At 40.2% G+C, this 27,515-nt stretch overlaps 1 protein-coding gene across 1 annotated transcript in view; it reads right to left on the reverse strand.

Annotated features, from left to right (window-relative positions):
• Positions 1–27,515, reverse strand: part of LOC129109367 (thrombospondin type-1 domain-containing protein 7A) — a 142,760-nt gene that overhangs the window by 81,930 nt on the left and 33,315 nt on the right. Inside the window, exons 2-4 of the mRNA XM_054621404.1 lie at positions 11,092–11,926; positions 6,738–6,986; positions 5,516–5,700 (exon numbers count right to left, since the gene is read on the reverse strand). Coding sequence (XP_054477379.1) covers positions 5,516–5,700; positions 6,738–6,986; positions 11,092–11,926 — 1,269 coding nt within the window. The remainder of the gene's footprint in view (positions 1–5,515; positions 5,701–6,737; positions 6,987–11,091; positions 11,927–27,515) is intronic.

Raw genomic sequence — 27,515 nt, forward strand, 5'->3', positions numbered from 1 at the left:
AATACTGGGAAAGTTGACCAAAATGTCAACTCCCACCGGGTTAGGAGGAGTGCTTTAGGGATCCATATGCAGCTGAGCAGAACCCCAAACTTACACCGCCTTAGCTGAGGTAGTGCCGTATGATGTTGCTCAGGCTGTGATACTGATCTAGAATCAGATTGGCGTTCCTCCCCTGTAAAGATTAAGGTTAAGGTTTTAGGAGATGGTAAACTGGTTCCAGATCTCGGCCTGAGGGTATCTCCGTACCCCCTTTTGCATGGTGATATTTAGTAATGAGAGACGGGAGAAAGAGAGCGCGGGCTGCATTAAAACTTCACTAAGCCATAGTCTGCCTCTCCGACTCAGTGGCATGCTGGGAGATTAACCCCCCCAACAGAGGGGAAAGGAATCCTGCGCCAAGAAGATAAGAACTTTGTGGATGTGTGTGTGTGTGTGTGCGGTGTGTGTCTGTGCAGACACTTATACACACAAGTCACGCACATTTCTGCACAGCAGTAACCTGGCGACAGCGCTCTCTACGTGCTTGTATAGATGAATCTTTAACGGCGTTTTAGAGGTTATAGGAGCCTAAACATGTTTAATAGCTCAGGTACATGATCTGTATGCTCTCACTAGTCCTATGCACGCTAAAGAACTTATGAAGCACATACAATCTGATTAAGTACACACAAAACATTTATTCTTATATTATTCAATATGTTTTGTGTGACTAGTGTCTTTCTTTGGATTATATCTTGGCTACGTACCAGATTACTTCATTTTGTGCTGATACACAGAGAATCAAAGGATTGTAGATCAATTCAAACATTGAGCAACAATGTTTTAGTACAAAAAGGGAAGCACCGGGCTTTCAAATAATTTCAATGTAAACCTATTGCCGTAATTATTAGACATTAGCGCAACTGAAAGAGCTGGTAAGTCAGCATATAAAGGGCTGGAGGGGAGAGTGATGGGTCAGACAAACATAGGACTTTCACCCAGCAGACCTCTGTTCGTGTCCACGTAAAATCAAGTCAACGTTGATATATTTTATCGTACCTGTTATGTAACTTCAGGACTTCACGCCAGTCTCATAACAAATATATTTATTGTAACCCGAACCACAATCTATTCCTAAGCCTTACCAAGTAGTTTTGTTGCCTAAAAAAAACCTACGTCCAAAGTTTATTTTGAAAAGATACTGTTTGCATGTAAAACTGTAAGTTTCCTGTGAACACAGAGGTTTATTTTGAAAAGACATTATTGATGTAATAAGAGGAGGCTGACCAAACTGACACGATGTCCCTGCCACGTCCAGAACTGAAGATTCAGTGTCATAGTTTGAAGTGTAAGGCCACTGAGCGAAGCGTGAGAATTTGATGAGTTGGGAGTGAGCATGTTCTTTTGGGCTGATGTAACACAGCAGTGATTCAGCTCAAAGGCAGTTTCCAGCTGCATGACTAAAAATGGACCAAGTTGCAACAGCTATCAAATAAATTCATTCTCAAGTTTTTATGTATGGTCCTTCCTGAATCTTTGTAACTACTGGCTAATTTCAAACTTGTAATTTACTCGGTTGCACTGACTCTTAACACATGTTTGGGCTAGTAGAGATGTTTAATCAGATGGTTTCAGGGAGGAATACCATTTATTAAATTTACCTCAAAATACTTTGTGAATCTGGTAATACTCTGTAATATGTGTTAGTAGTATTCATTCACTTTAGAGTGAATCAAATTATGCCAAACTAGCCGACAATGTCTGGACATGTTTTTAGTTTAATGATATTAGCATTGTGTTATTTTTCTGATATATAATTTCCATTTTCCCATTTTACATGGTTATTAAACATATTAAATATATTGCCTTTGATACTCTTCAGTCTAAACGGATCATATATTGGCAAGCTAACGTTCGCTTTGTCAGTTTGCTCAGTTAGTTACACAACAGTCAGACATGGGAATCACTGGGTGTAAGTGTTAGGTAATAATACATTGCATGTAAGTTATGTATATGTATGTGTTTTTCAAGAGCACCTAACCCTGGATCATGAGATACTAGCAGGTTAAAATATCTGGACAAATACATTATTTAATGTAATGTTTTTTCCAGATCTTTTAGTTTAGTTAGACCTTTAGTTTCACACATAATGCCACAGTGATCCTTTGCACTAGCTGTGTAGCCTTTTTTCCAAACAGCTGAATTGATCAGACATTGAAATTGTTCTGGTGCTGTGCTAATTGACGGCTATATCCCTTGTTGGGGAAAACAACTGAACAGCTTTGCTAGTAGGATTAAGATTGATAATGTCACCTTCCTGTGCTGAATAAATTTCAGAAAATAATTTCAGAAAATTGTATTAGACCAACACAGTAAGTACTTGACATGCAATTATCTGCTGCAAACCCATAAAGGGACTGCAGCTCTTATTGTATACACTGTGTGAGAGGATGGAAGATGTCAGTTTTCATGCAACACCGCTTGATCAAATTTATTTGAGTGACTCTTGAGAGTTTAACTGATTTGTTTCCGTCCCTGCTGTGTGGTGCTGTAAGATTTGACGGATTCAGCGGTGGTGTTGACTTTCGTTACAGTATTGATAGGAGACGGTAGACAGCCTCCTCAGATCAATACAACTAAAATGATAAGACGACAGCCAGAAAGGACTCTTGAATCTATATAGTTTCCTCACAATTTAACATAATAATTGTTAAATTGCACATAAAAAGAGCTGCTGCAGCTTCTGTGTGTTGGCTGGAAAGTACATCAACAGGACAGATACTTTGGTCAGCTGTTTAAAATGCATGTTTATATATTTGTATTTGTTTCAATAATCATTTTACATAATTTCATTATTTACATCTTCAATTTTCAATAGTTTTTAACTGCTTTTTTCCGGTAAGGAACTTAGGAACATTGTTTTTGAAAAGTTTTATAATGATAAAGTTATTATTATTGTTACTTCTGTAAAAGAGGTTATGTTTTAGAAAACTACTGGCCCGATTTTCATGGACTTTGGTGGAAAGGTGTAGCATGGGCCAAGGAAAAAAACATAACATTTTGGAGCAGATCCAAGTCTCGGAGGGGATTTAAGCATTATTTTTAACTTATGGGGACTACCTTGGCGGATGTCTAAGCTCTCCAAGTGCCCTGCTAGTTATTTATAGTGGATGTTCAGAGCAAAAGAGCCAAACATGAACATAATGTCGGACTGAATAATGAGGTAAAAACAAAATGACATCTCAGTCTGATCGGCTGATATCTCCACACATCCACCAGTTACACTTAACACCACCATAATGGATTGACTGCAGTTCAAGCTCTTTACTTTATGTGAGAGGAGCATCCCCTCCACGTTGGAAGCAAAGTGGCGACCAGACTTCTCACCTTCTCCATAAGCCCGGCCTCGACTAATGTGTTTAACGGCCGCTTTAGGAGTGCAGCTTTGACTCTAAGCTGGCTTGACAAGTGTCAGAAATGGAGGCTTCTGCACTTGTGACCGGTGACAAGAAGCCACAGCAGGAAACATGAGCAGACAAATCCTTGTCCTTAATGACTCCCGGTCCGGTTTGAAAGCAGAGAATGGCAGCGGGTTTGAAGGCTGTTTCAATGTTCAAAGAGGAAACTTGAAGCTGACAATGTATCCACAGAGGGATATTTTGAAGAAAGAGGATAAAAAAAGGAACATGCTACACTGGTGACGGTTAATGCAAATGCAATAGAAGGAGAGGTACCGCAGGTCCAACCAACTCTGCTCCCAGCAGACCACATGACACATGACAATAATAACATGACAATAAAAACCTGTGCAATACATTACACATTACACTGTGCAATAATAGTTAAAAAAGTTAAAATAGTTTTTTTTTTCTCTGTCTGTAAATATAATATTTCAGTTATTGTTGTTTTTTCTACTGTTTTTTTATTGCTTATTTATAATACTTGTTTTATTTTATTTTTTATTTTTCATTTTTTATTTTTATCGTCTTCTTCTACTATGTCTCTTGTGTGCACTTTACTCTATGCTGTTGTAAGCCTGCAAATTTCCCCGCTGTGGGACTAATAAAGGATTATCTTATCTTATCTTATCTTATCTTATCTTATCTTATCTTATCTTATGGTATGTTACTTTATATTTGGACATGAGTCAACATGTGGGCTCACGTCTGTTTCAAGTATTTGACGTGCAATTATCAGCTTTAAATCCACAAAGGGACTGCAGCTTTTATAATACACACTGTGCGAGGGGTTGGGGGATGTAAGTTGTCATGTAACAGTGTTTGATCACATTTATTTGAGTTACACTTGAGAGTTCAACTCTTTTGTTTCAGGCTGTAAGATGTGACGTATGCTGCCGTGGTGTTGACTTTGGTTCCAGTATTGAAGGAAGACGGTTGACAGCCTCTTAAGATCAATTCTAACTTGAATTCAATTGTGCCAGTGACAGAAAAGGGACTTCCTGAACACATTAATGATGGAAAAACCACAGATGACGGTGGAGATAAAGGGGGAAGCAGGGGACAAAAAACAAGAGACAGAAATGAAAACACCTGGAAAAACAGGCAGACAGCAGTGGAGGATTAGACATCTTTTCATTTGTTATTCCAAATTGAACAGCAGCATTTTAAAGCGATGGAAAACCTGCTTTAATTACTTCTTTAACTGGTTTAGTTAAATAAGTTTTTGCTCTACTACTGCATGCTGATTCCTCCTTAAAAATAAAAATTACGAATATGAAAAAATATATTCAGTGAAAGAATTAATCAAAAATATATATTGTTGTTCTAACCTGTTAACCCTTAAATATAGAAAAGCAAGCGAAATAGAAAAAATACTAGAGATCTAAGGTTTTCAGGGGCTTTTAAACTGTGCTAAGGGTCAGTATGGTGCAGACTTATGCTAATTATAATTGTCTGTTCAAACTGAACACACAGCACACTAATAGATGTGTGGCATCATATTAAGTCGAGGCCCAAAGTAAGGATGCACTGACACTGACATCTGATATCGGACCGATACTGACTACAACAGGTGGATCTGATACTATATGAGAATTTTAATTCCTGCTAAAGTTTTGCCCAATTTGTTGCTGCACTAAAAAGGTTTTATTTCAGATTTTTCTTTGTCGAATCCGCTGGTTTATTACTTTAATAATAAATAACAATTTCATTTCTATGTGATGATTTATAACATTTTGCTTTACAAAGTTAGGAATCTTTGTAGCCTTATACAGAAAAGAATGATCCCAGTCACGCCCACAGAGTGAGGCATACAGCTTATTAATTAAACACACTGGTACCGGATTGGTACTCTGTGTCGGCTGGAACTCAAAGCCCAGGAATCAGTATCGGGACTGGAAAAGTCAGATGGGTGCACTCAAAGCCTGAACACATGAATCATCTGCTCTCAAGTCATAAACACAGGAGAGAAAACAATAAGATCAGGCTTAGAAAATGGAACGACTTCTTCTTTCACTGGCCTCTCAGGGTTTCTGTGTATCCGAGTGTTAATGCCACAGTACTTTTGTTTTTTCTACCTTTTTCTTTTTCTCTGAGGTCGTCGAGGTACTTTAGAAGCTCAGCGTTGGCCTGGACACAATAAACTTCCCTGGTCTGCAGGCCTCCCCCACAGAGCCCCGTCAGGTTGCCACGCCGACGGTCCTGTTGGCTTAGCAACGAGTCCACCCGGCAGTCGCTCCACTCCGTGCTCCTCCAGGTGTAGCTGCAGAGGAAGAGGACACGGATGTTCTGCGTGGGTGTAGCGTCGTGTCAAAGTACAAAACACTTAAAGTGTTGCAGACATTAAAGATGAGAAGTAAAGTTACAACCAATTAAGTTTGTGGGTTTTTTTTTTCTGAAAACATGGTGAGCTGCACTTTTAAGTTTTTTAAAGTAGAGTATGTACAGTATGCAAGTACTTTAGGGGATGTTTACCACCAGTTTAGGCATTTATTCACCAGACATAAGAGCACGTTGGTGTTTGAAAACATACTAGGTTTTCAGAGAAATAAGTGACAAAAAATGTGTCTATATAATGATAGTTATTTCTTCCATTATTACAATCTAGAGGCTTGTCACCACAGCTGGTAATTATGTCATTATGTGACGAGACAGTAAGAAGTGTCCGTGGACTAAGACTCCAAAAATGTTGTGATGTTGATTTCTAAAGAAGAAAAGAAACGTATCCAAAAAAAACCCCCAAAAAACAACCACTCTCCAGGATGAGAGTATGAATAACTATTTTGGCAATAGTTATGTGAAGACAAAAACTGAAGGAATAGAGGCCAGCTGTGAGTTTACAGCTTGACTCTTTGTGTGTGTGTGAGAGTATGTGGGACTAAGATATTCCTGCAGTCTCCCTCCATTTGTCTCTACTTTGTGTCTGGCACCAGCCCAAGCACTTATACTAATCTATCTCCATATGCTGCCTCCTACACACACACACACACACACACACACACACACACACACACACACACACACACACACATATACACACATACGGGCCACCCAGGAGAACAAATTAGCTGGGTGATATGAGTAAAGGGAACCCAACAGGAAGTGTGTGCAGCCTCAGTCAGGTTGAATACGTCTCCTGTATTTTTTTTCTTGAGCTTTATTGGAGCACAGAATGAATCCCTGCAGAGTGCTCGGTGCTGAAGCGGGGTCTTACCAACGCAGTGACCAAAGAGGGAGGTATCATCACAACCCAACATGCAATTGTAACCCCCCCGTGAAGCACGAGCGCCTGGAACTCACGTGGAGCAGGGCGGCACACCTTCCCCCTGAGGTTCACACGCCTCAGACTCCTCCAGCGGCGTGCACTCCGCCCCCTCGCCCACGGGGAACTGGACCACCTGTCTGCTCCGAGTGCGGTTGCCAATGGGGGACGCGGGGGCCACGCAGGTCTTGGAGCAGGGCCCCCACTCGGCCCAGTCCGTCATCTGGCAGTCCGTTGGGAGGACGCAGGACTGGACGGTCAGCGGCAGCTCCCTCGCTGTGCACAGGCTGGGGGATAAAGAGAGGAAGTCTCATAATGGTATATTGTATATATTAAACAAAGCCTGAGTCTCCAGGAAGTCACTGCTCCAAACCATAAAAGTCAGGTCCATAACCTCTGGTAGACACTTAAGTTATTGTTTTGAAACTGTTTCTTTCATAAACGATTTAACAAACATGATACAGCGAGTTATAAAGTTGAGCTATGGAAGTGCTGGTAGATAAATAATTGGATCTTTGGATTGAGACGAGCTAGCTGTTTCCCCCTGCTTCCAGTCTTTATGCTAAGCTAAGCTAATCGGCCGCTGGGCTGTAGAGTTAGTATTTGGCGTACAGGTATCAGAGAGGTATCCATCTTCTCATCCAACTCTCGGCAAGAAACATAATAAGTGTATTTCCCAACATGAAACAACATTCCCCAATTTTTTGTTACAGTGATAAAGTTCATCCCTCATACTGTTTAGGACTCAACAAAACAACAAAAAAAGACAATATAAAACAGAGAAAAGCAGCAAATGTGAACATTTATCTCTCATGATAAATCACTTTCTGTAGATCGGCCTCCACTAAGTGACAAACCTGAGCTTGAGAATCAAATTCAAACAGAGAGCTTATTACAAAGTCTCCAAAAGTAGATCTTTTTTCATCTGTTTTGTTATTCTCTGTTACCGGCTGGTCGCAGAGCATCTTCATGGTAAACAGTCTGATGCAGCATGAGGCTTATTGACGGCTCATTACAGCGACGTGGAATCTCTCGGTTACCTCTCGGTGCCTTGCAGCTACGCTTGACGCCTGCTGTGGTGGTGGCTTCGCTTTAACCCCTCTGCCCTTGACTGGTGCCGTCAGCACACACACTGTGCATAAAACAGTCACTCACATTAGGAGTTAAACAGTCTCCGTGTGGGATGATGTGTGTTTAAGTCTTGAGACAACCAAAACAACCTCTGATCAATCGCTCACACACATCTTTTGATCATCTAAATGACATTTAGATGTAATGAATAACTCGTCCTCTCCTTGGGCTCCCTCCGAATCATTAGAAATTTGTTCTAACTAAAGTCGACTGCTCTCTGCTTCTCAGTCTGGATGTCTTTCCCCTCGGGGCGTTGCAGCTGACGAGCTATTAGTGCTAATTACAGCCCTGCTTCATTTAGAAACCTCTCATTTAGACGTTGCCACCACACTTCACCTCCAGCAAATCAGACTTTTGGTACAAATGAGGAAATGTATGAGTATGTTTTGTTTTTCCCTCTCTCTCTCTCTTTCTTTAAACTCCTGTGTCTTTGCAGATTAAAACACCTCTGCAATCTTTGAAGCGGTAGTGAAGCGACACTGTGGAAAATCTTGTTTTCTGCCAAACACTCTTGGTGCACCGGCGTTGTTTTGCAAATACAATAATGAATTTGAGCAGTGAACGTGACGCACCGAGGGCGATGGCTGGACTTCCTGTCTCACGCTTCTTCTTGTGTTTTAAAAAAAAAAAAAAAGCCCCTTAATGCAGCCAATGACCCAATTTTTACGCTGCAACTGGATCCTTTGAGTCTTTTTTTCCGTTTGTTGTGTGTGCATGCCCGAGCATTTTGGTGGGGATTTCAAAGTCATGGAAAAAGGAGTCATTATTTCTTCATCTCAGTCATTCAGACAGAATGAGGACACAGTCATTCCCTATTTAAATAAGTAAAATGATGTCAGGAAAAATGCTCATTTTTAAGCCTGTAGGTCTTTTGCAATTTTCCATATATATTAACACTTGTGAGCTCATTACTTGAACTCCATCGAAAACAGACGATGAATTGGTCTAAAAACATAATTCAATGTGGGTCAAGTGATTTCAGAGCCCATTTTTTCTATATCATAAAAAACGTCTAAGAGGAAAAGGTGAAATAAAATTAGAGCACCATGTGGGACCATTAAATGCAGTGATGTAATGTAGCACAGCAATACAATTGAAAAGGTCCTGATGTAAGCAGAGTTATGAGGAAGTGGCCCCTGCTTGTGACGAGTGGAGGACGATGGAGAAAGTAAAGGCTCAATGACAGATGTTCATCAAACAAAATTAGAAATGAAGAGAGAGAGATGTTAAGAGAGAGCGTCTGGCTAGGAAACGACTGGGTTATCACTTCACTGGGAAGTGTGTTCCACTTTTTCCAAAAGTGGGAAAAACAACTATTAATATTTCAGGACAAGAAAATAAACAAGTCAAGGATTAATATTTATGCTCCTAAGGGCATGTGAGTTGTTTTCACGTTTCCTTTGAAATACTTGAACCCCAGTCACTACTGAGAGCTCCGCGCCAACAAAGCATTAATGAATAGATTTTGGTACATAATTGATCAAATCTCACGCATACGGTCGCATGTGCTTTACTGACATTGTCACTGATTCTTTCCTGGAGATCAGAGACCTCGTGAAAGCCCCAAATCTAGATTCCTGGAGAAGAACGGTGACATTTTAAGTTTCTGTCAGTCGAGGAACAGTAAACGAGATAATAGATCCACAGAAATAGCTCTTTGGAGGATTCTCTAATTACCTTACAGCCATCTGATACAGACATCAGAGGGTTATTATGAATAACAGCAATAATTGTTGTGACAGGAAACAGAAATTACTGAATACCACTTGATGGTTTTTAGTTTAATTATGTCATCAACAGATATAGATTTCTAAGCTTTTTGTAAACACAGCATTTAAAAATTGTACCAGATGGAATAAAAAGAGTATCTTTCAGGAGCTCAAACTTCCTTTTTTTTTTTTTAAAGTTAAGGTGGAGTCAAATGATTGGTTAACGAGTGATAACACCGATAAACTTAAATATATATTTGTCTGACATCTGTGTAAGGTTTTTTTAGGTTGATGGCAGATTCATTTCTTGTAAGTAAAAAGGTTTGATGCACATTTAAGGCAGAAACATTCGCTGAGAAATGAGAAGCGAGAGCTATTTGATGTTTCTCATTTTCAGTCAGAGAGTGTGACTTTGTAGTTCGCAGTAATAATAATGTCAGGGTCAGAGGCTAGATCAGACATGGGTTAACTGACGCTCGTATAATTTCTCATTTTGGATAATAGTGCCCACTGAGGGTCTAAATCAATGACCTACTTTGATACTGTTTGATTTTTTTGTTCTTGTAGTATAGTAGTTGTATGACTCATTCTGCCTTGGCTGCTTCTTTTGAGGCATTTTCCTTTCCTACATCTTTGCAGCTTCACATCACAAATTAGACCCTTAAATCAGAGAAAACACTTTCTTTCACTGACCCATAGCATCGTCCATGCACACACTTTTGGAAATTAAACTGATATTTTCTGCATGTCTGGGGATGTAAGGAAACTTGTTTTTAATAATGTGATTTGGGCAAACTGACCCTTTAACTTCTCTAGAAGTTGTAACCTTAACCTTATAAATACAGAAAACAAAGCTTCCCATTATTATGTATTTTAAAGATTTTCTGCAGCAGTTTGACTTCATGTCTTAGCAAGTCATTTTGAGTGACACTTGAGTGACAATTCTTTTAACATATCAAATTTCATCTAACACATCATCACACATCTATTTGAAACCCAAGAATCAAAAGTCAGGAAATGATTTTGAAAAGTAACACACATAGTCGTGACTGGGATTGATCTCATGTCACCAAGAAGAGTTGCTTTGCCACTTCCATCCAACCGAGGTTGACGTCAAATACACGGCGGTAAATTGTGCTTCGTTGCTCTGACAGCGTGGCGGTGACAAACACACAGCCGATAAACATCCTCCGCTACGCGTCACCAAACGACAGCGAGAAGAAAAACTTTCAGGAGGACGAATTTGGCATCATGTTAGAAATGCAACTGGCTTGAGGACAACTAAATGTCAAAGGTACAGCAGTCTAAGTGCTGAAAAAATAAATAAAGGGATAGAAATGTTGACATTAAATACACAATTTCATGAAATGAGACAGATATAGATTGAATAAATGCATTTCCTCTGCTAATTGCCTGCAAGATAATTGCCTTATTTTGAAATGAAGGTTTCTTCATGGCCTTGGCAAAAAAAATTGAAAGGCCATAGAAAAGTGCTGAGAGAAGAAAAAAAATCGAATTAACTTTATGTCACATTAAAAATGTTGCCACTCACTTGCGTGCCACGGTGCTGCCGTTCCTGTGTATGCAGGTCACGTCCCGGGTCTGGTAGCCCACCTGGATGTCCCAGAACGGACTCTCTTGCCGGTTGAGGCGGTTCCTGTTCCGTTTCTTCTGGATTAGCTCCCTGGTCTCTGGATCTTTGACCCCGACTCGATCCCTGAGCCCCTGGCCTTTTCCTTTCCTGCGCTTAGCCTGGCGTTCTGTCCGAGTCTGCTGGAGGGTGCACGGGCTCCACGGTCCAACCCTGAGACTGTACATGCCCTCTGGACCTGTGCACGGCCCCGGTTTACAGGACTGGAACTCGGTTAGGTTGAGACAAACCGCGCCCCCATAAAGTGGAGGAACCAGGACACTGCGGACCCGGTTCCTGAGGCCCGTTCCACAGGTTTTGGAGCAGGACGTCCATGGAGAATACTCGGAAAGCACACAATCCTGAGGGCAAGGGATCAAACACGCCTGCTCCAGGCGTGGCTTGGGCTCAAAGTACTCACAGATGGCATCCTCTGCTGGGGACGCGTCCGATTTGAGTATGCAGCCCACCTCCCGGGTCTGAATGCCCCCCTCGCCTCCGCTGCATGTGAACGGCCGAGAGGCCCATAAGGTCCTCGCCGAAACTGGCACGCACACATTCCAGGCACCCAGTCTCCAGTCGTAAAGGTCCTTGTGCCAGTCACACACGCGGAAGCAGTTCCTCTGGTTGGAAGGACGCTGGCCCTGGTCACAGTTGGTGTGTAGCGTCGTCCAGCCGTCCACATGGGCACACCAGACTGCCCGGCTTTGGCTGCCTCCTGGGCCACAGTCGCTGCCCATACATCTCCCCCATGGACCTGGGGAACAAAATGAACCAGGGAAAAGTTACAAAATGAAAAATATCAAATAGTAAAGCTTTAAGTACCGTCTGGTGAACCGTAAAAAACCTCTAAACTGAAATGACTTCATCATATAACAAAAAACAATCATGATACAGCTCAGAAAAAAGACAAAATATATTAGTTCTTATTGTTTTGGTTGGAAATCGGAATAATGATGCTTCTCAAATTGGGTACATTTAGAGAGACTGCATTAAGGTGTACTGTTGGTAATGGATTGTTTAATAAAACTAGAATTAACGCCCTGAAGTTTTACTCCCCCGTCAACAAGTCAAGTTGCAGTTTACATCCATGTCCCTCCAAAATGTCTTGACATTTTATCTTACAAGTCATTTGGGTTAAATTGCCGTATCAAGACATGAATTATTGAGTGATTGAGCCAGAAACCAGTTTTGTGAAGTCACAGTGACCTTTGAGAACCAAATTCTAATCAATTCATCTTTCAGTCCAAGTGGGCGTTCACAAGAAAGTTCCGCTCATACAGACGTAAGTACGTATGACATAAGTATAAGCCACAGCTGTCATAATAAAACAAGACATAATTGCACAGGCTGTGATTGGATGTGTCTAATTATAAAAACATCCTGTAGCTGCATTAGTAACACTCACTGATGCCATTTCAAAACTCTTCTGTAAAACAGAAATCCACATTATGCAAGCATCAATTAGTCAAACCCGTCAAACCTTCTAATGCTGAAGGAAAGACAGACAGTTTACTCCGGCTTGTCATCAGAGGAGAAGCATATAATGCATCTTCAAGGATGACACAGTAAAATTCACCGACTCCTCTAATGTGGTCCTCCATGTAGAATGTGCTGAAAAGCTGTTGGCAGCCCACAGCGGAGCTAAAAATATGTCACATTCAATAAAAAACAATACGTCACCTTGTTGTGGGTCAATTCTTGGTGCAAGGTAGTAACAGTCAGAGCGAATACAACGAGTACCAGAGCAGATTATTGGCGATGAAAGGAAAGTGTCTGAAAGCCAGTTTAGAAGTGCCATTAGTAATCTATCGGTGGCATTTATCAAACTGTGTTGGCAACCAGCAGGAAGTGCCACAAACATCAATAAACATATTTGTCTGTACACAAGTCTCTGGCATAGCCTCTCCTTAGTCTCTCTTACTAACTGCAGTAGAGATCCAGGAAACAGTCCTAGAACAGGCCTGAGGTAGTGAAGAGAACTACTAGGTTTAAGAATAGTGTTTTTTAGAGTAGCTTTAAAGGATAAGGCTGGAGATATTCTATTTCTTTTGCATTTACAGTCCACTTAACCTGTTCAGAGAACAAACCCAACAAAGAAATTGATCCCACTAAGAAGTATGGTGTGTATATATATAAAGACTATTGTAGATTATTCCGTTGTGTTGTCAAAAATTAATTGAAAAACAAATCAACGAGCCACACTGTTGCACACATGTTCCTTCACTGCAATTAACATGAGCACTTCATAACTTGCACTATCGCATCAAATGTGTATTAATCCGCAACTGAAAGTAGTCCCCAACAAAAGCACTATGTACTTCAGTTTGAGCAAGATTAGCTAAAAACTAGAGTGCCCAGCTTTTTATTTTAGGGGTAATTACGCAGCCTTTTTAAACATTAAAACTCTATAATTTGTTATTAGAGTATTAAATCTTTGTTAGGGACCAATGGGATCCTAATGACTCCCTGATGGAATCAGAAAGTATTTAACTAATACGATGTTAGTTCTGGTCTTTTCATTAGATTCACTGAAACACCAGCTTTTTCTTTTATCCAACAGCTGAAATGGTCGTCTGTTTATAGCATCGTCCTCATTTATTGCCTTATTCATCGACAACCCTATCAACCTAACAAGGCGTTAATGTACTGCTCCTTTAGGTACCTGTCCTTATCTTTAACCTCTCTGGGAGGAACACTAGACAGCCCCAAAAAATATATAGCCGCTCTGCTCAATTAAGTTTCCTAGGTGCTATAAATACAACATTGTGCTTAGAACCAAAGGAGAGCTTGCTCACACTAGGATCGACACACACTACTTCATGACATTTAAGCTTGTAAGGAATAAAACAGAGAGCGAAGGGGCCTAATTTTTGTTTCTCTCCATTTAGAAAACTTAGCAAACAGCGTGAAAACAGTTTTAACCCAATCATCCCAACTCAGCTGGTCCTCTAAGCAAGTTGAAAAACACCAATTAAAGCAAGGTACCTGCACTCGCAGTACGTAATCCAGAGGTTCTTCGTACTGGTAGGGAGAAGAAATCAAACTAATTGGGCAGCTTCACTTTTCACCTCACATTTAAGTCCTAGGTAATTGATGATATCAGCATGAGGCCTTGGGCTGATTGGACCCTTTTGTGGGCAGCCGGTGTGAAGGCAGCTCATGTTGACCCACGTCCATGCAGTTTAAAAATCACTCCTGGCAGAAAATCAGAAGCACATTTCCGGCCAATGATTGCCTCTGATGCTTGTTGCCTTTCTCTCTGATCCCAGCTGCTGATACAGCTGACAGGATCCATCTCCAGTCAACATGACGCCGCGTTCACAGGAGCCTCAAGGGTTGGTTTACTCCGCACGGTATCAACACACCTAATCAATGTGGTGTAATGGGCATCTTTAGCTCCAGATCACATCACGCTACTAGTTTTAAGAAGCTCTGGCATTTCGGATTAAAGATTCAGAGGGTGAACTACATTAGTAATCCCCAGACGAATCCTCTCAGGTGCTTGTGTGAGTCCATAAAATCTATGTGATGTTTATTTCTAATCCAATAATAGAAAGAAAGAAAAAGAAAGGGGACGTCTTGGAAGCTTTGCCTTCACATTGCAGACTGATAAAGACAGCGAATGTTATCTTCAGAGCTGATATAGAGTTTTGAGGCAGAGGGAGAAAAAAAAGAAAACGCTGATTCAGAATCTAAAATGCAGCAGAATCAAGACAGGTTCTCCAGTACCAAAATAAAATACCTCCCACCCAAATCTAATCCATTCCCAGATAGAAGTTATCTTCTCTGAGACTTTCATCTGGCTCTGCTCTCTCACACTCAACACTCCTCCAGCTCAGGATGTGGAATATAACAGGTTCTCATGAAGCAAAGATCAAAAAAAGGCTCGGCTGTTTTCAACCTGCCTGGTCTAAGGACTCTTGATGTTCCGTATCTCATCCTGTTTCTAAAATCCTCTATGACGTGTTCTGTGTTGTCAGATCGTTGCAGCTGTTTGCATGTTTTGTGCCTCACATTGAAACTCGGTTCTTTCTTCTCTGGATGTAAATCAATGTGTAGCCCTGGTAGCCTACAGCTAACTTTTTCAATATTGCATGCAGTCTGACAGCACCATTAGACATTCTGTAAACAAACTGCATGCTTCAGCTCCATTTCTCACATTTAGCAGAAAGTTTTCACTGAATTTATCAATAACTGTCCCTCTACTGTACTGAATCAGGTCTCTTTAGAAATAAGATAAGATAGGATCATCCTTTATTTGTCCCGCAGCGGGGAAATTTACAGGATTACAGCAGCATAGAGGATAGTGGAAACAAGAGACATAGTAAAAAAAAAAAAAAAGTGTTATAAATAAGTAAATAAGTAATAAAAGTAATAAAACAGGAAAGAATATTAAATAAGTAAAAGATTGGTTGTTTTTTTTTAAAACCACAATAACTCAAAATATTATATATACATACAAAATAATTATAGTATTGCACATATTTTTTAGTATTTTGTGGTATAAATATATTAAGTAATAATATCATCAAATGGAAGGTGTAATGACTGTAATCAAACCAATTTTCATTAAAAGCTGATTTGATTTAGATGGAGATCCAGTTCCACTATAACATCTATTGTTTTCTAAAGACAAATCAAATGTAGAAGACAAATGAACAAACATAAATCTAGAGTATCCTATTCGATATGGACTGCATGAATATATAGAGCTCAGACCTGTGCAATCTAAATGTAAATGTAGTTTTATCATTTGGCAACGAAAACATCTCTTCTCGGTCTGTTTATTGTTTTAGCTGATTCACTGTTACCTCTGGAGACTTTGCATTCTTGGCAGCCTGTTTGCATCAACGCTTCGCAAAACTCAATCAAAAGTGAGCGAGGTAAGCAAACATTACTTAGCCAAATAAATACTGTATGGAGAAACACAAAAACTAACTAAAACTAATCTTTCCAAAAAAGAAGGCACTATATTTTGTGTCCATGATGCACCCTTATTATCCAACCATGTGGGTCCAAAATAAAAACATGTCGTACTTGATTATCGAGTATTTCTCTCCACTGTTACTTCAAAAAAAAAACTTTTTGTTCACTGCAGATCGAAAAATAATGTATGCCGTCATCATTTATGTGATGTTGTGACTTGTCATTAGTGGAGAAAACCACAGCTGTGATCCAAACACTTTGTCATATATATCTCAAATTGAGAAATCATTGTCATTGGTAGAATATCATGGCGTCGCATTTAAACGCAGCATAACTCTTTCAGTACACATGAACTAGATAGTCTTAAAATTGAGTAACAACACAACTAAATACAGAAAATCTTTGCAAGTTGGAAACTTGTTGCTGAAAGTTTTATGCTCAACTTAATACCTTTTTTTTTCAGAATATTTGGTTCAAAAAATTTAATTTTAAAATCTAAAAGGTCATGTATGTCTTTAATTAAGATGTGTTCGTGCTGTTTGTCACCAAAGCTTAGTAGGATTAGGGCTCTGTATTGGCAAGAATCCAGCGATAAGCTATTTGTCATGATACATGGTGGTGATATAATTGCGATTTCTATAAAAATACAATTTTAGGAAAAATGTCATAGTATAAAAACACACAATCTTATGCATGAAATCTATGAAAACAAAAGTTTACTTCTTGTGCAAGCAGAACAGTGGGATCTCACTGTCGCTGTAACATCCACCATCATAGAACTACTTTGAGAGGGAGCTTATCTTTGCAAATTAAATAAAGTATTGACTGAGTTAATCTTTGCATGTGGACTATTCATTAAAAATGTGATTGTGAGAATCAATACAATATCACAACACATAATACCGCACTGCTCAAGTGTATCAATTATAGTTTTTTACACCCCTACTGTAAGGAGAGATGAGGGTATTGGCCAGATGATCTGTTCTGACTGAGGAGGAACATGCTAAATAAATGTGCTGATAAGTAAAGTATTCTATAAACTATTCAAACTGATTGCATGAATCATGAGCAAACCTTCAAACTGTATTATTAATTAAATAAATATATAATGTGATTATAATCATTGTCCTGTCATTATAGAACCCAATGGTTGAGTCACAATGTACTGTAACTCTTGCTTTACTTCTTTAATGAGCAACCTTAACTGCGATTACAAAATACATTTTTCTTTCTTTTAAAAGTTCTCGTTGACTTTGAAACCAGGGAATGAAGATAAAAAAAAGTCCTGAAAGTTCGCCTAAGAGAAAAGGACAGTTCTTCAGGCTATTTAAGCTAACTTAATAATATAATTAGCTCTTCTTTGTTTTACTTGTGGCCCCCATGGAGCCCTCAACAGGCCCTAGCACATTATATATATGTGTGTGGAGTGCTCTACCCTCACAGTGGAGGTGAGAGCCTGATCTCTGACTGGGCCTCGAGTGTCTATTTAATGAACAGCTTCTTTGTCCCTGCAGGGTCAGCTCCACTAATGAATGGGTCACTGTGTCGCTCTGTCTCTCTGCTGCTGCTGCTGCTGCTGTTTGTTTATTATTTCTCAGATCGGCAGCATCTCGCGCTCAAAGACAGGACCTTTCTCTCGGTCCGGTTCGGGGTTCATAACGGGATCATCTCGACTGTCTGGCTGGCACTTCGGATCAGTCAATTATGAGAAAAGGTCTTAAAAAAAAGAAGCTAGTTTTTCCACAATGAGTAAAATGAAGTTTTCTTAAAGCACTTCAGGGTGAGTGCACCGTTAGTACGGTGTATTGTCAGTGTTTCTTTATGATGCAGAGTGATAGGAAGCAGCAGTCGGAAGTGAAAAAGCGAGTTAATGTATATATTGTGTTAGCCTCCGGCCTCTAAGGATTCATTCTCCCACACAGTTCCTGTAAACGAGAATGAGCACAGTCAACTTGTCAGATTAAATCTCAGCATAGATGATTTTACAGAGGTTTGATTTTATGCTTGACTATATTTATTTTATGGATTATGGCCGCACATAAACAAACCTCCTTTCTGTGTTTCGATAGGATTTCCCGCTTGGTAAAATCAGCTAAAACGCTCTGGTGGAGCTCGTTTTATGATTAAAAGAAACGTGACTGGTGTTTTTAAATCTCATGCAAATGGGCCTGGAAATTGATCCATCAGTTCCAAAGCAACACAGCAAGAAGTCAGTTTCATTATGTAACCCTTGTTAGTTTTAAAAGCCCAAACCAGTGTTTGTAAACTACTCTGCCCCTGCTGTTTGAGTTATTAAGAAAACTTCAAACTGAGTTTCTGAGTGTAGTTTAGAGTGAATAAATCATACGGACTACAATGTGATAATTGTACGTTTGCATAGCCTTTGGCAGAACCAAGTATTACCACATTAAACTTGCCATGTTGAGTCACATTAAGCTCGGCAATGAATTTTGTTTTGCCCAGAGCTACAAAACAAATCTGGTGTGCATGAGGCGAAGGCCAACAGTGCTTTGTTTTTATTTGTGTTAGAGAACACAGCCGGCTATAAATGCTGCTCCCAGAAAGAAAGCGACGCCTTTCACATCATGCTATCCCTCATGGGGGGAACGGTCAAAAGATCACTATTTAGCAACAGATGGACATTAGCCTTTTCGGTTTTAATGGGCTGCAGTATGCATCGGGGAGGGTTAGCGAGGAAAAAGAGCAAAAGAGCAAAAGGAGAAAGGAACAAGACCAGAGGCTAATACTTAACATCAGAAGGAACACTTTGAGCAGCTTAGCATTCACGGATGATTGTTAACCCCGGCCTGCATTCAGTGCGATCGCTGCCCAGGGCTGTGCGGCGCTAAGCCACATTGACTAAGGCTCTCCGCTCACACTTGATCTAAATTTCATTAGCTGTAATACCGTGATTGTGCCTGCATGGCTTGAAGGAGCTTCTTTGATGGCTCTGTGTTCGTCACATTCCGACAAGTCACACGGAGTTAAATAGTCGTCTCCATTTTGACTTTTGCTTCTTTCAGTTTGCTTCACATTACAGCTTCATAATAGCAACAGTAACTGAATGTAGCATCTGAGCTTATGTTCTTTAAAGTGCATTTCTCCATGAAAGTGTTGCAGGGATGCCATCCTTTTGTAGGGCGACCAGGAAGTAAGCAACTCACTGGTTCCCTCGACAGAGAGCCAATGAGGTTTTGTCATTGGATTTGGGATTATTGCAGAAAATGAACTCTGTGGCAAACAAACGTGTATGCGATTTATAGTCTCAGTCTTCAGGAATGAACACCACTTTATTTTCTTTAAGCTTAAATCAAAAGCAAGAATTGAAAAGCTAAGGTTAAGCTACAGTTGCTAATGTCTCATTTAGCCGCTTGTTAGCAACCGCAACCGACACGTAAAAGCTTCAAAATTCACGAATGGGTACTGACGTTTTCTCATGTATTTTATTAATAAATTGTGACAATCTCTGAAGCGTCTGTTAACCACAGACCTTATTTTGGGCATTAACCAAAAACACATAAAAAATAAACAATCATTGACTTTGCAACGAGGTAGCAGATGGAAGAAAATGCCGACTCATTTCTTGGTTTTAGCCCTCATTCCTGCTTCTCTCCGTTGAATACTTTGAAGCTAATTTAATAGCAATGGATTAATCTTGATATTGATGCACTCACATGAAACTACTTAAGCGCTACATCTTCAATCAAGCTAAAGCTAAACGATGCTGGACGGGAAACCCGGTGCACCAGAAAGCTCATCTTTCAGATTTGATGGATCGTTTCATATTTTCTTGCGTCTGTCTTAAATCAAAACTCACATGCACATATGTACATTAACAGAGTTAATGGTTGCTGGAATCATTCCTCTATTCTAATGATGTTCCAATGTAAGAGAGGGGAGATCAATTCCACAGTATGAGGCTTCAACAGTCAAATTAAGCGTGTCTTCAGCAGTTCCAGACTTTTTAGTACACAATTGACATTTAAGTGAAGAAACACATCATCATTAAATTTCTAAGCAGCTGGAATTGAAGCTGGACCAGAAGAGACTAGCTTGTTGTTCTGTTGTTTACAGAAAGGCTGTGTATGTCAGTTCATATCCCCCCATGTGACACCCCCAGAGGATTGAGGAGTGATGAGATAAATTAGAGAGAGAGAATGCGCTCCAGTGCTAAAAAAAAACCCAACATGCTCAGCAGCGACGATATCGCAATTGGGAACATCAAAGAAAATACTCCAAATTCTCAAAGTCAAAGGATGAGGACCGGGCACCGAGCCAGAGTGAAAGACCTGCAGCCCGGAAGTGTCTTAAAAGTGTCTGAAGTCAAATGATGCCTCACAGTTTGAACTGTCACTGTCCAAAACAGAAGTCAAAAAGCAGTGGTTTGTGTAGAGATCTTGCATGAAAAGCTTAACAGATACTGTAAAACTCAGCAGCAGCTCCATAACTTCCCCTTTTTTGCACACTTTCATGAAAACATGCAAACAGACATGGAGAGCAAAAGAGCAGAACAACAATGACAGTAACGCATCGCTGCGCATACATGCTCCAGTAAAAACGACTGATTTCCCTCCAAAACAAACCATGCAACCTTGACATTCACTGAGAGCAAACAAAACAACAACAAACATCTTGGAGACATCAGTCTTTCATAGGGAGGTGCCCTCTGCTCTTTCGCCCTACTTTACTGAAAGTTTCAGAAGATACTTCAATGGATGGTAAATGGACTTACTTGTATAGCGCATTTCTAGTCTTCTGAACTTTAACACCACATGTTCATTCACCCATTCACACCCATTCATACACTGATGACAGAGGCTACCATGCAAGGTGCCACCTGTCCATCAGGACCATTTAAGCATTCACACCCACACAGCCATACGGGAGCAGTTTGTCTTGCCCAAGGACACATCGACACATCGAGACGCTGATCCCCTGATTGGAAGACGACACGCTCTACCTCTGAGCCACTACTTCATTATCCATACTGTACCGAAGCTTTTAATATGTGTAACAGGCTGTCAATGCTATAACTTGCTGGTAATTGCTGTCTAAATTTTTGTCACCCATTTTCGAATATGGAGTGTGAAACAAATGTTAAGGAGAAGCCTGTTTTAAATCAAAAATAAAACATGATGTGGCTCGATGCAGAAGACCAGCTGCTGAGTACCAAACCTTCAGCCTGGTGTTTAACCTGCAGTGCCATCTCACACATTCCCACCTGATTGGGACTAATTGAGTTGCCTGTCTGTATTTTGTTTTCTAGCTGTTTTGGTTAATTACTGTGAAGCAAAAGTACAAGGTGATCAATGGATCCATCAATCATTATCACCCGCTGAGCCGAATCAGACGGATGATGACGAGTCTCTCTAAACAGTGTTAACAAGGACCTCATCGACTACGTGGCCTTTACTGTGGGTAAAAATAGCTTCAAAAAGCTGCACAGCAGAAAAAGTTTGGCGATCATTACTGTACACATCCCTCTGAGGTAAAACAAATCTTTATTCTCCTGTGCCTAAAACAAACTTTAAAAACACACAGTAATTTACATACAGTAGCCCCTGCAGAGTTGAAAGAATAAGAATAGATATAACTCATACTTTTAAGAAAACAAATTAAGGTGCAGTTAAATCAAGGGCAATAGGATTTATTACACTTAGTTCTGCTGAAGGATATCAGTATCTCTATACTAATATTCTATATCATATCATTGTATTGATGTATCACAATATTGTGAATGTGTGGAAAATCAAATGTAAAATAATCAAACTGATTTACTCTCCAAAACCTGAACCTCAAAACCTCAAATGTAAAACAAAACCTTCAATAACTAACTTTTAAATTGCAATCTGATTCGTAATTATAGTTGCAACAATTAGATGATTAAGCCGTTAGTCGATCGAAAGAAAAATTTATCTGCAACTATTTGTAGTATAGCATTTTTTGTCCAGTACTTATTCTTGACCCTATTTCCCCATGTTTGGTGTCTAAGAGATTTTTTGAAATTGGTCCAGTATTGAGAGAGAGCGCTGTAGCCGCTCAACGGGGTCGTATGAAGTCGCTCGGTAACTCCTCACCGTCAATTATTAAGTCTCGCTCAAAGAGAAGTCTCGTTCTGAAATCTCACGTTGCATCCCAATTGTGTAAATCATCTAAATAATTAGCCATGACATTGAAAAATATTTTGGATAACACTAAGCTACTCTTTCTGTCATCGACAATCCTCTCTCCAACTCTCACTCACGTTTCCATCGATGTATTCCGGACAACAACTCACATGACAGAATAACAAACAGAACGGATCAAGCGAAAGGTAAGAAAAACGTTTTACTTACCCGTAGGGTTCTTTCCATAATGTCGTCAGAAACTTATTATAACAATCTGAGCCTGTCAGTGGCAAAAACAAGCACTTTTGTTGGACGTACATTGAAGGTGAGGCGTTGCCCCGGACGATTCCATTCCCGCCCGTTTAGAGGTTATGGTCTGCAGCGTTCTCCTTCAATACCGGACCAATTTAAAACGTTGATGTCCCCATCAGTCACTAAGACACACCAACACAGGAAGTTGGGGCCAGGTTGAACTTTTACCCAATGAGTTATTTTATTTAAAAAAAAGTAAATTTGGTCTGATGAAAACAAGACATTTGATGAAGTCACGTTGTACTTTAGGATATTGTGATGGGATTTTTTTCCACCTTTTTCTGATTTTTTTAAGAAGATAATTGGCAGATCCACACAAATGGATCATCTCACTTCCTACAATATCTGTACATGGCAACTACAGTGTCCTTAGTAATGGTGGTAATAGTTAAATTACATAAAAAAGGCAATTTAATTGCAGATCTGACAGGAAGTCAGATGTGCTAAAGCCAATCCACTATATCGACCTCCACAGCTCTACTTTCTACATTAAGGACACACTATCTCCTACCTTGGCATTAAGATATAAGGTGTGGAGTAATTCAATATGGTCATAATGCCTCGGATCCTGAGCTGCATGATACATTAAATATATAACATCATTGCCGGCCCAAAGTGCACACATTGTTTGATTTGTTAATTGATCCATTGATGGTTGTGTGTTGTTTGGTCGTCATTTGTTTTCACTTAATTGTGTAATTTTTTTTTATTTAGTTTTGCTGTATTTTATTTAGGTTTTAACAATAGTTTTATAAGGTTGGTTTTGACCCATCAGCCGCCAAGAAAACAATACTTTTAAACTTGAAGAGTAGGTAAAAAAGCAACATCTCCCAATGGTTGCATCTTCTGACATGACAGATATCAATAGAACAACAATCAACTATGAAAAAAAAGGATTTAAAAATATATACTCAACAGTTCTCAGATCGATCCAGCTACCGGTGAGCTGAAGCCACAACTCAACGCTGGTCTTTAGTAAATAAACAGGACAGATCCCCATGCTGTGCTGCTGTACTCAACATGCAACGTTTGTTTAAAGGAAATTTGGTCCAAACCCCCCTCAGCAGCAACAGCTCTGGTGTTTGTCAAGAAAGGCAGTCTCACTAATGAGGGAGTATTATTTTTTTCTTCTAAAAACTCCTGGTGGTACACAGGAAATCATTGACGCTATTATGACAGATAGCATGACTGGCAAGAGCTGTCTTGTTCCATTTGGAGTAAACGTCTGCATACAGGACTGAAATACAAATTGCTTCTATCACGATTCACACTTTAGATGCTTAAAAATGCATACAAATCTGATAGCTGATGTTGGTTTGACACAGTAGTGGCATGTTATTTTTTCGTCATATCATCTTAATGTGTTCTCGAACAGAAGCTGAAGGTTATAGTGGAGAAAAAAAAGAGAACAATGAAGTCCCCAAACAATACTTTTAAAGGCTGTGGCAGGGAGAACTACCCTCTGCATTTAAAGTAGAGACACCGAAGGGGAAAACAGACCAAATAACAGTGGCCAAACTCATCACTGTCAAAGTAGAAATAAATGTGTGTGTGTGCACCGCGGCGAAGTGTTTTATCTTTATTTGCCAAGAAATGAAATCTCTTGTAGTGCAGGGAAGTGATACAAACATTAAAAAAAACACAATCACCCCCGAGAGCTGTCCGGCACAACCGCAGCCTTCCAACAGCGTCCACTGAGCGGACTCACATGTCTGATTTTATGTGGACTTGTTGACTCAAATCTGAGCTGACAGACCGCTGGAGGTCTACCCTAAAGGGGTGTGGTGGTCTGGCAAGAGGGGGGTCGGTTTGGAGGGGTTTCAGTGCCACAGAGGGAGCGTCAGAGGCTCAGTGACTTCGCCCTGTGGATGAAAGCCTCGGGTCTGTGAGACAATGCTGCACTGGCAGCTTTCTACAAGAGCAGTGACACAAACTGTTCAAGACGTTTATTTTCTTGTGAGCAAGAAAACCAGAGGAAGAATGAGATGTACTCACAGCAGGGATGCTTGCTTTCCCAGAAGATGATATTCTTCCAGTCGGGGTGTGGTATTTCATCTCCAGCTCACAAACGTACAATATTTATAAGACTGCTTGCAGTTATTCGGGGACAGAAACATAACAAGAAAGGCTACGGATGTTACAAAAAGCTTGATTGCGTACAATCAGATGGTTAGGTTTGAATGATCTGTCATGCTGTTAGGCTGCAAAAAAAAAGTCCTTTTAGATGTTATTTTGACTGAGAGGTTTGTTTGGTTCTCACGCTGACAATTTGAAAGGGTGGAATTGAAAGGGTGGAAAGAAACATCGAAACACCTTAGGCCTCTACGGCTGCAAGCTATTAAACTTATGTGATGGTATTTGACGTTCTGACCACTGACGATAGAAGAGTCTAGTGACTTGTATGCTCGTCATTTTTCACTGGTGTAACTTTACACACTAGGTTTTTCCAACAAATTCATGCATTAACTAAATATCGGTCCTCCTTCTAATGTATTCGACCCTCTCATAGCACACGTCTCCTGGAAGTAAATTTGTTTAGGTTGCATTTGTGATATTTCCCTAAGTGGCTTGACAAGATTTTTCACTCCGCTGTACTTCTGTTGCCAAACTGCGTGCACAAACTTACGTATGACATCATTGTTTATAAACTGTTAAAGGGTCTTAATTATGTGTTTAGGTGTCGAACTTGTTTTCTGATTCTTTTTCTCATATTTGGAACACAATGTGACAGATTGTACAAGTGTCGCTGTCGATTACTGAGAGGCACTGCCACAGGATATTAACTGTTCCTACACCTGTGCATACAATGTGAGTTGATTTTTATCTATTTAAGATCAATGATGTAAGAAAAATGTGTTTGGATGATCAATGGATTATGATGCTGAGCAATAACAGAATGTGGGATATTCTTTTCTAAAGACTCAAGTGATACTTTCCAGCTCACCTGCATCTGAGATAGTTGGATGTGCGAGTATCTTTGTTAAAAAAGTTATCATTTTCTGTGCCTTTCCAGAGAAAATGCTGCTGTTTACTCCGAATAATCCATCACATAATACCTCAATGTGACAACAGATTTCATTGGAACTACTTTCAGAGTGCCTCTGAAAACTGCTGACAGAGAAAAAAAGTACACTGCTGTTGGAAAGAGACATTGTTGTTGGATTTTTCTAAATGTATCAATAGTCTAAAATTCCAATTCAACTCTGTTGTTGTCACGGGTGTGGTGTGGACCCAAACGCAGTACAACTTAGTAAGTTTCAGAAGCTTTATTGAAAGCTGAGCACACAGCAGACAGACAGGCAGGATATGACTCACAGTGGATATTCCTAACGGGAGCGCGCCAAGACGTCAGGGAAACAGGCAGACGGAAACCAGAGGAAGCAGAGGCTAACCTCATGGTCGGGGACAGAAGGCTAAGGCGGCTAACCGGGGCACAGGCAAGGCAGGGAAGTCCAAACAGGCAGGGTCGGCAACGGGAAATCAGTGCAAGGGAAATTGCTGGAAGGTCTGGCATGAATGCGGTGAACGATCTGGCAGCGAGTGTGTGACTGACTGGGGTTTAAATACTGCAGGGTGTAGGTGCAGCAGAGTGAGCAGGTGAGAGGGATTGTGCTGATGAGGTGGGTGTGACAGACAGGTGCACTGCATGAGGCTGATTAGGTGAGTGAGGGAGAGTGTGGTGAGAGAGAGGGGGGACTGGGCTGTGAGCTGGGAGTGGAACTGGGAGTGAACTGAGAGAGAGTGACAGGCAGGTGAACAGAGTGAGCCAATTAGGTGAGTGAGACAGAGTGACAAGGAGTATGGAGCTACTGACAGTATGGAGGAAGAACTGTGACAGTTGTCTATAGAAACTGCAGGTTTGAGTCCTACAACTAAGAAATGAGTCAGCGCTTTCACTCCTCTCAAAGTCTTTTTGGTTAGATGACTGCAATAAGGTCTCTGGTAAACGCAAGCTTAATCAGTTTTGCCTCATTTGTTTCTTCAATATAAAATACGTGAGTAAATACCCAACTTGTGTTTATGTGTCATTTATGTGTAAAAAAGTTACTTAATGTCATCACTCAGCCTTGTGTATAATCACATTCTGTAGTTTGTTTATAACTCAACATTAGCTTTTTACTTCTGCTAATTGCATTCACGTTCAAAATTCGTTATAGTGGTGTTAATTTGTGATTATCTTTCTGAACACAACGTGTAAGCATCATAATCATTTGCTTCCAACTGTGGTTTTTTTCTGCATTAATCCATAATCCAATGAAAAAAAAAACCCATTGGCTCTTTGTCAAAGGAACAACAAAAATATGTCATCACTTCAGCACTCTATTGGAGCAGAAATATCAGAGACAAACCTCCAAACGAGGATGAATAAAACCAAAAGTATCTCCATGAATGGATTAGTGGTGAGTGAGAAAATCCAATGTGTTTTTATTGTAATCTGGGTGAGCTGACCCTTTAATATTCACCATCAATTTCACAGTGGTACTTCAGCACGCTGCATGGTTTCTGAATTATACTTTGCAGGTGTTTTGATTTAAATTGTGTGTCTACATTTTCTCATCTGCTGTTGCAAATCCTTCCGACGCTAGTATCCAGCAACGTGCGTGTAGTAGTTGGATAATCTTTTGTATTTTGTGGATTAAGCTCACGCTGTGTGGATTTTCTTGACGGGGGGCGCCAAAGAAGTGACAATCTGTGAATGAATTTACAAGAACGGGAAAGGGTACAAGCGAAATGGAACAAGGCCGCAGGGTTTAATATTACATATTACTGGTGTGGGAGGCACCTGTTGTTACAGGTGTTTTTTTTTGTTTCCTGTGTATCTGTGCATGTAGGCTGCAGTGTATCTGCATGTGTTGTTCTGAGCAGGTGTTTCTCCTGGGGGGGAGGAGGAGGTGTGGAGGTTGATGATGTAGCTGTCACTTGATTAAGATAAATTTTCCAATCACATGGCGAGATCTCCCACCCCTCAGGAGTGCCAGCGTCTGGGATTAGATTACC

The sequence above is a fragment of the Anoplopoma fimbria genome, chromosome 20 (genome assembly GCF_027596085.1).
Source record: "Anoplopoma fimbria isolate UVic2021 breed Golden Eagle Sablefish chromosome 20, Afim_UVic_2022, whole genome shotgun sequence".
Lineage (NCBI taxonomy): Eukaryota > Metazoa > Chordata > Actinopteri > Perciformes > Anoplopomatidae > Anoplopoma > Anoplopoma fimbria.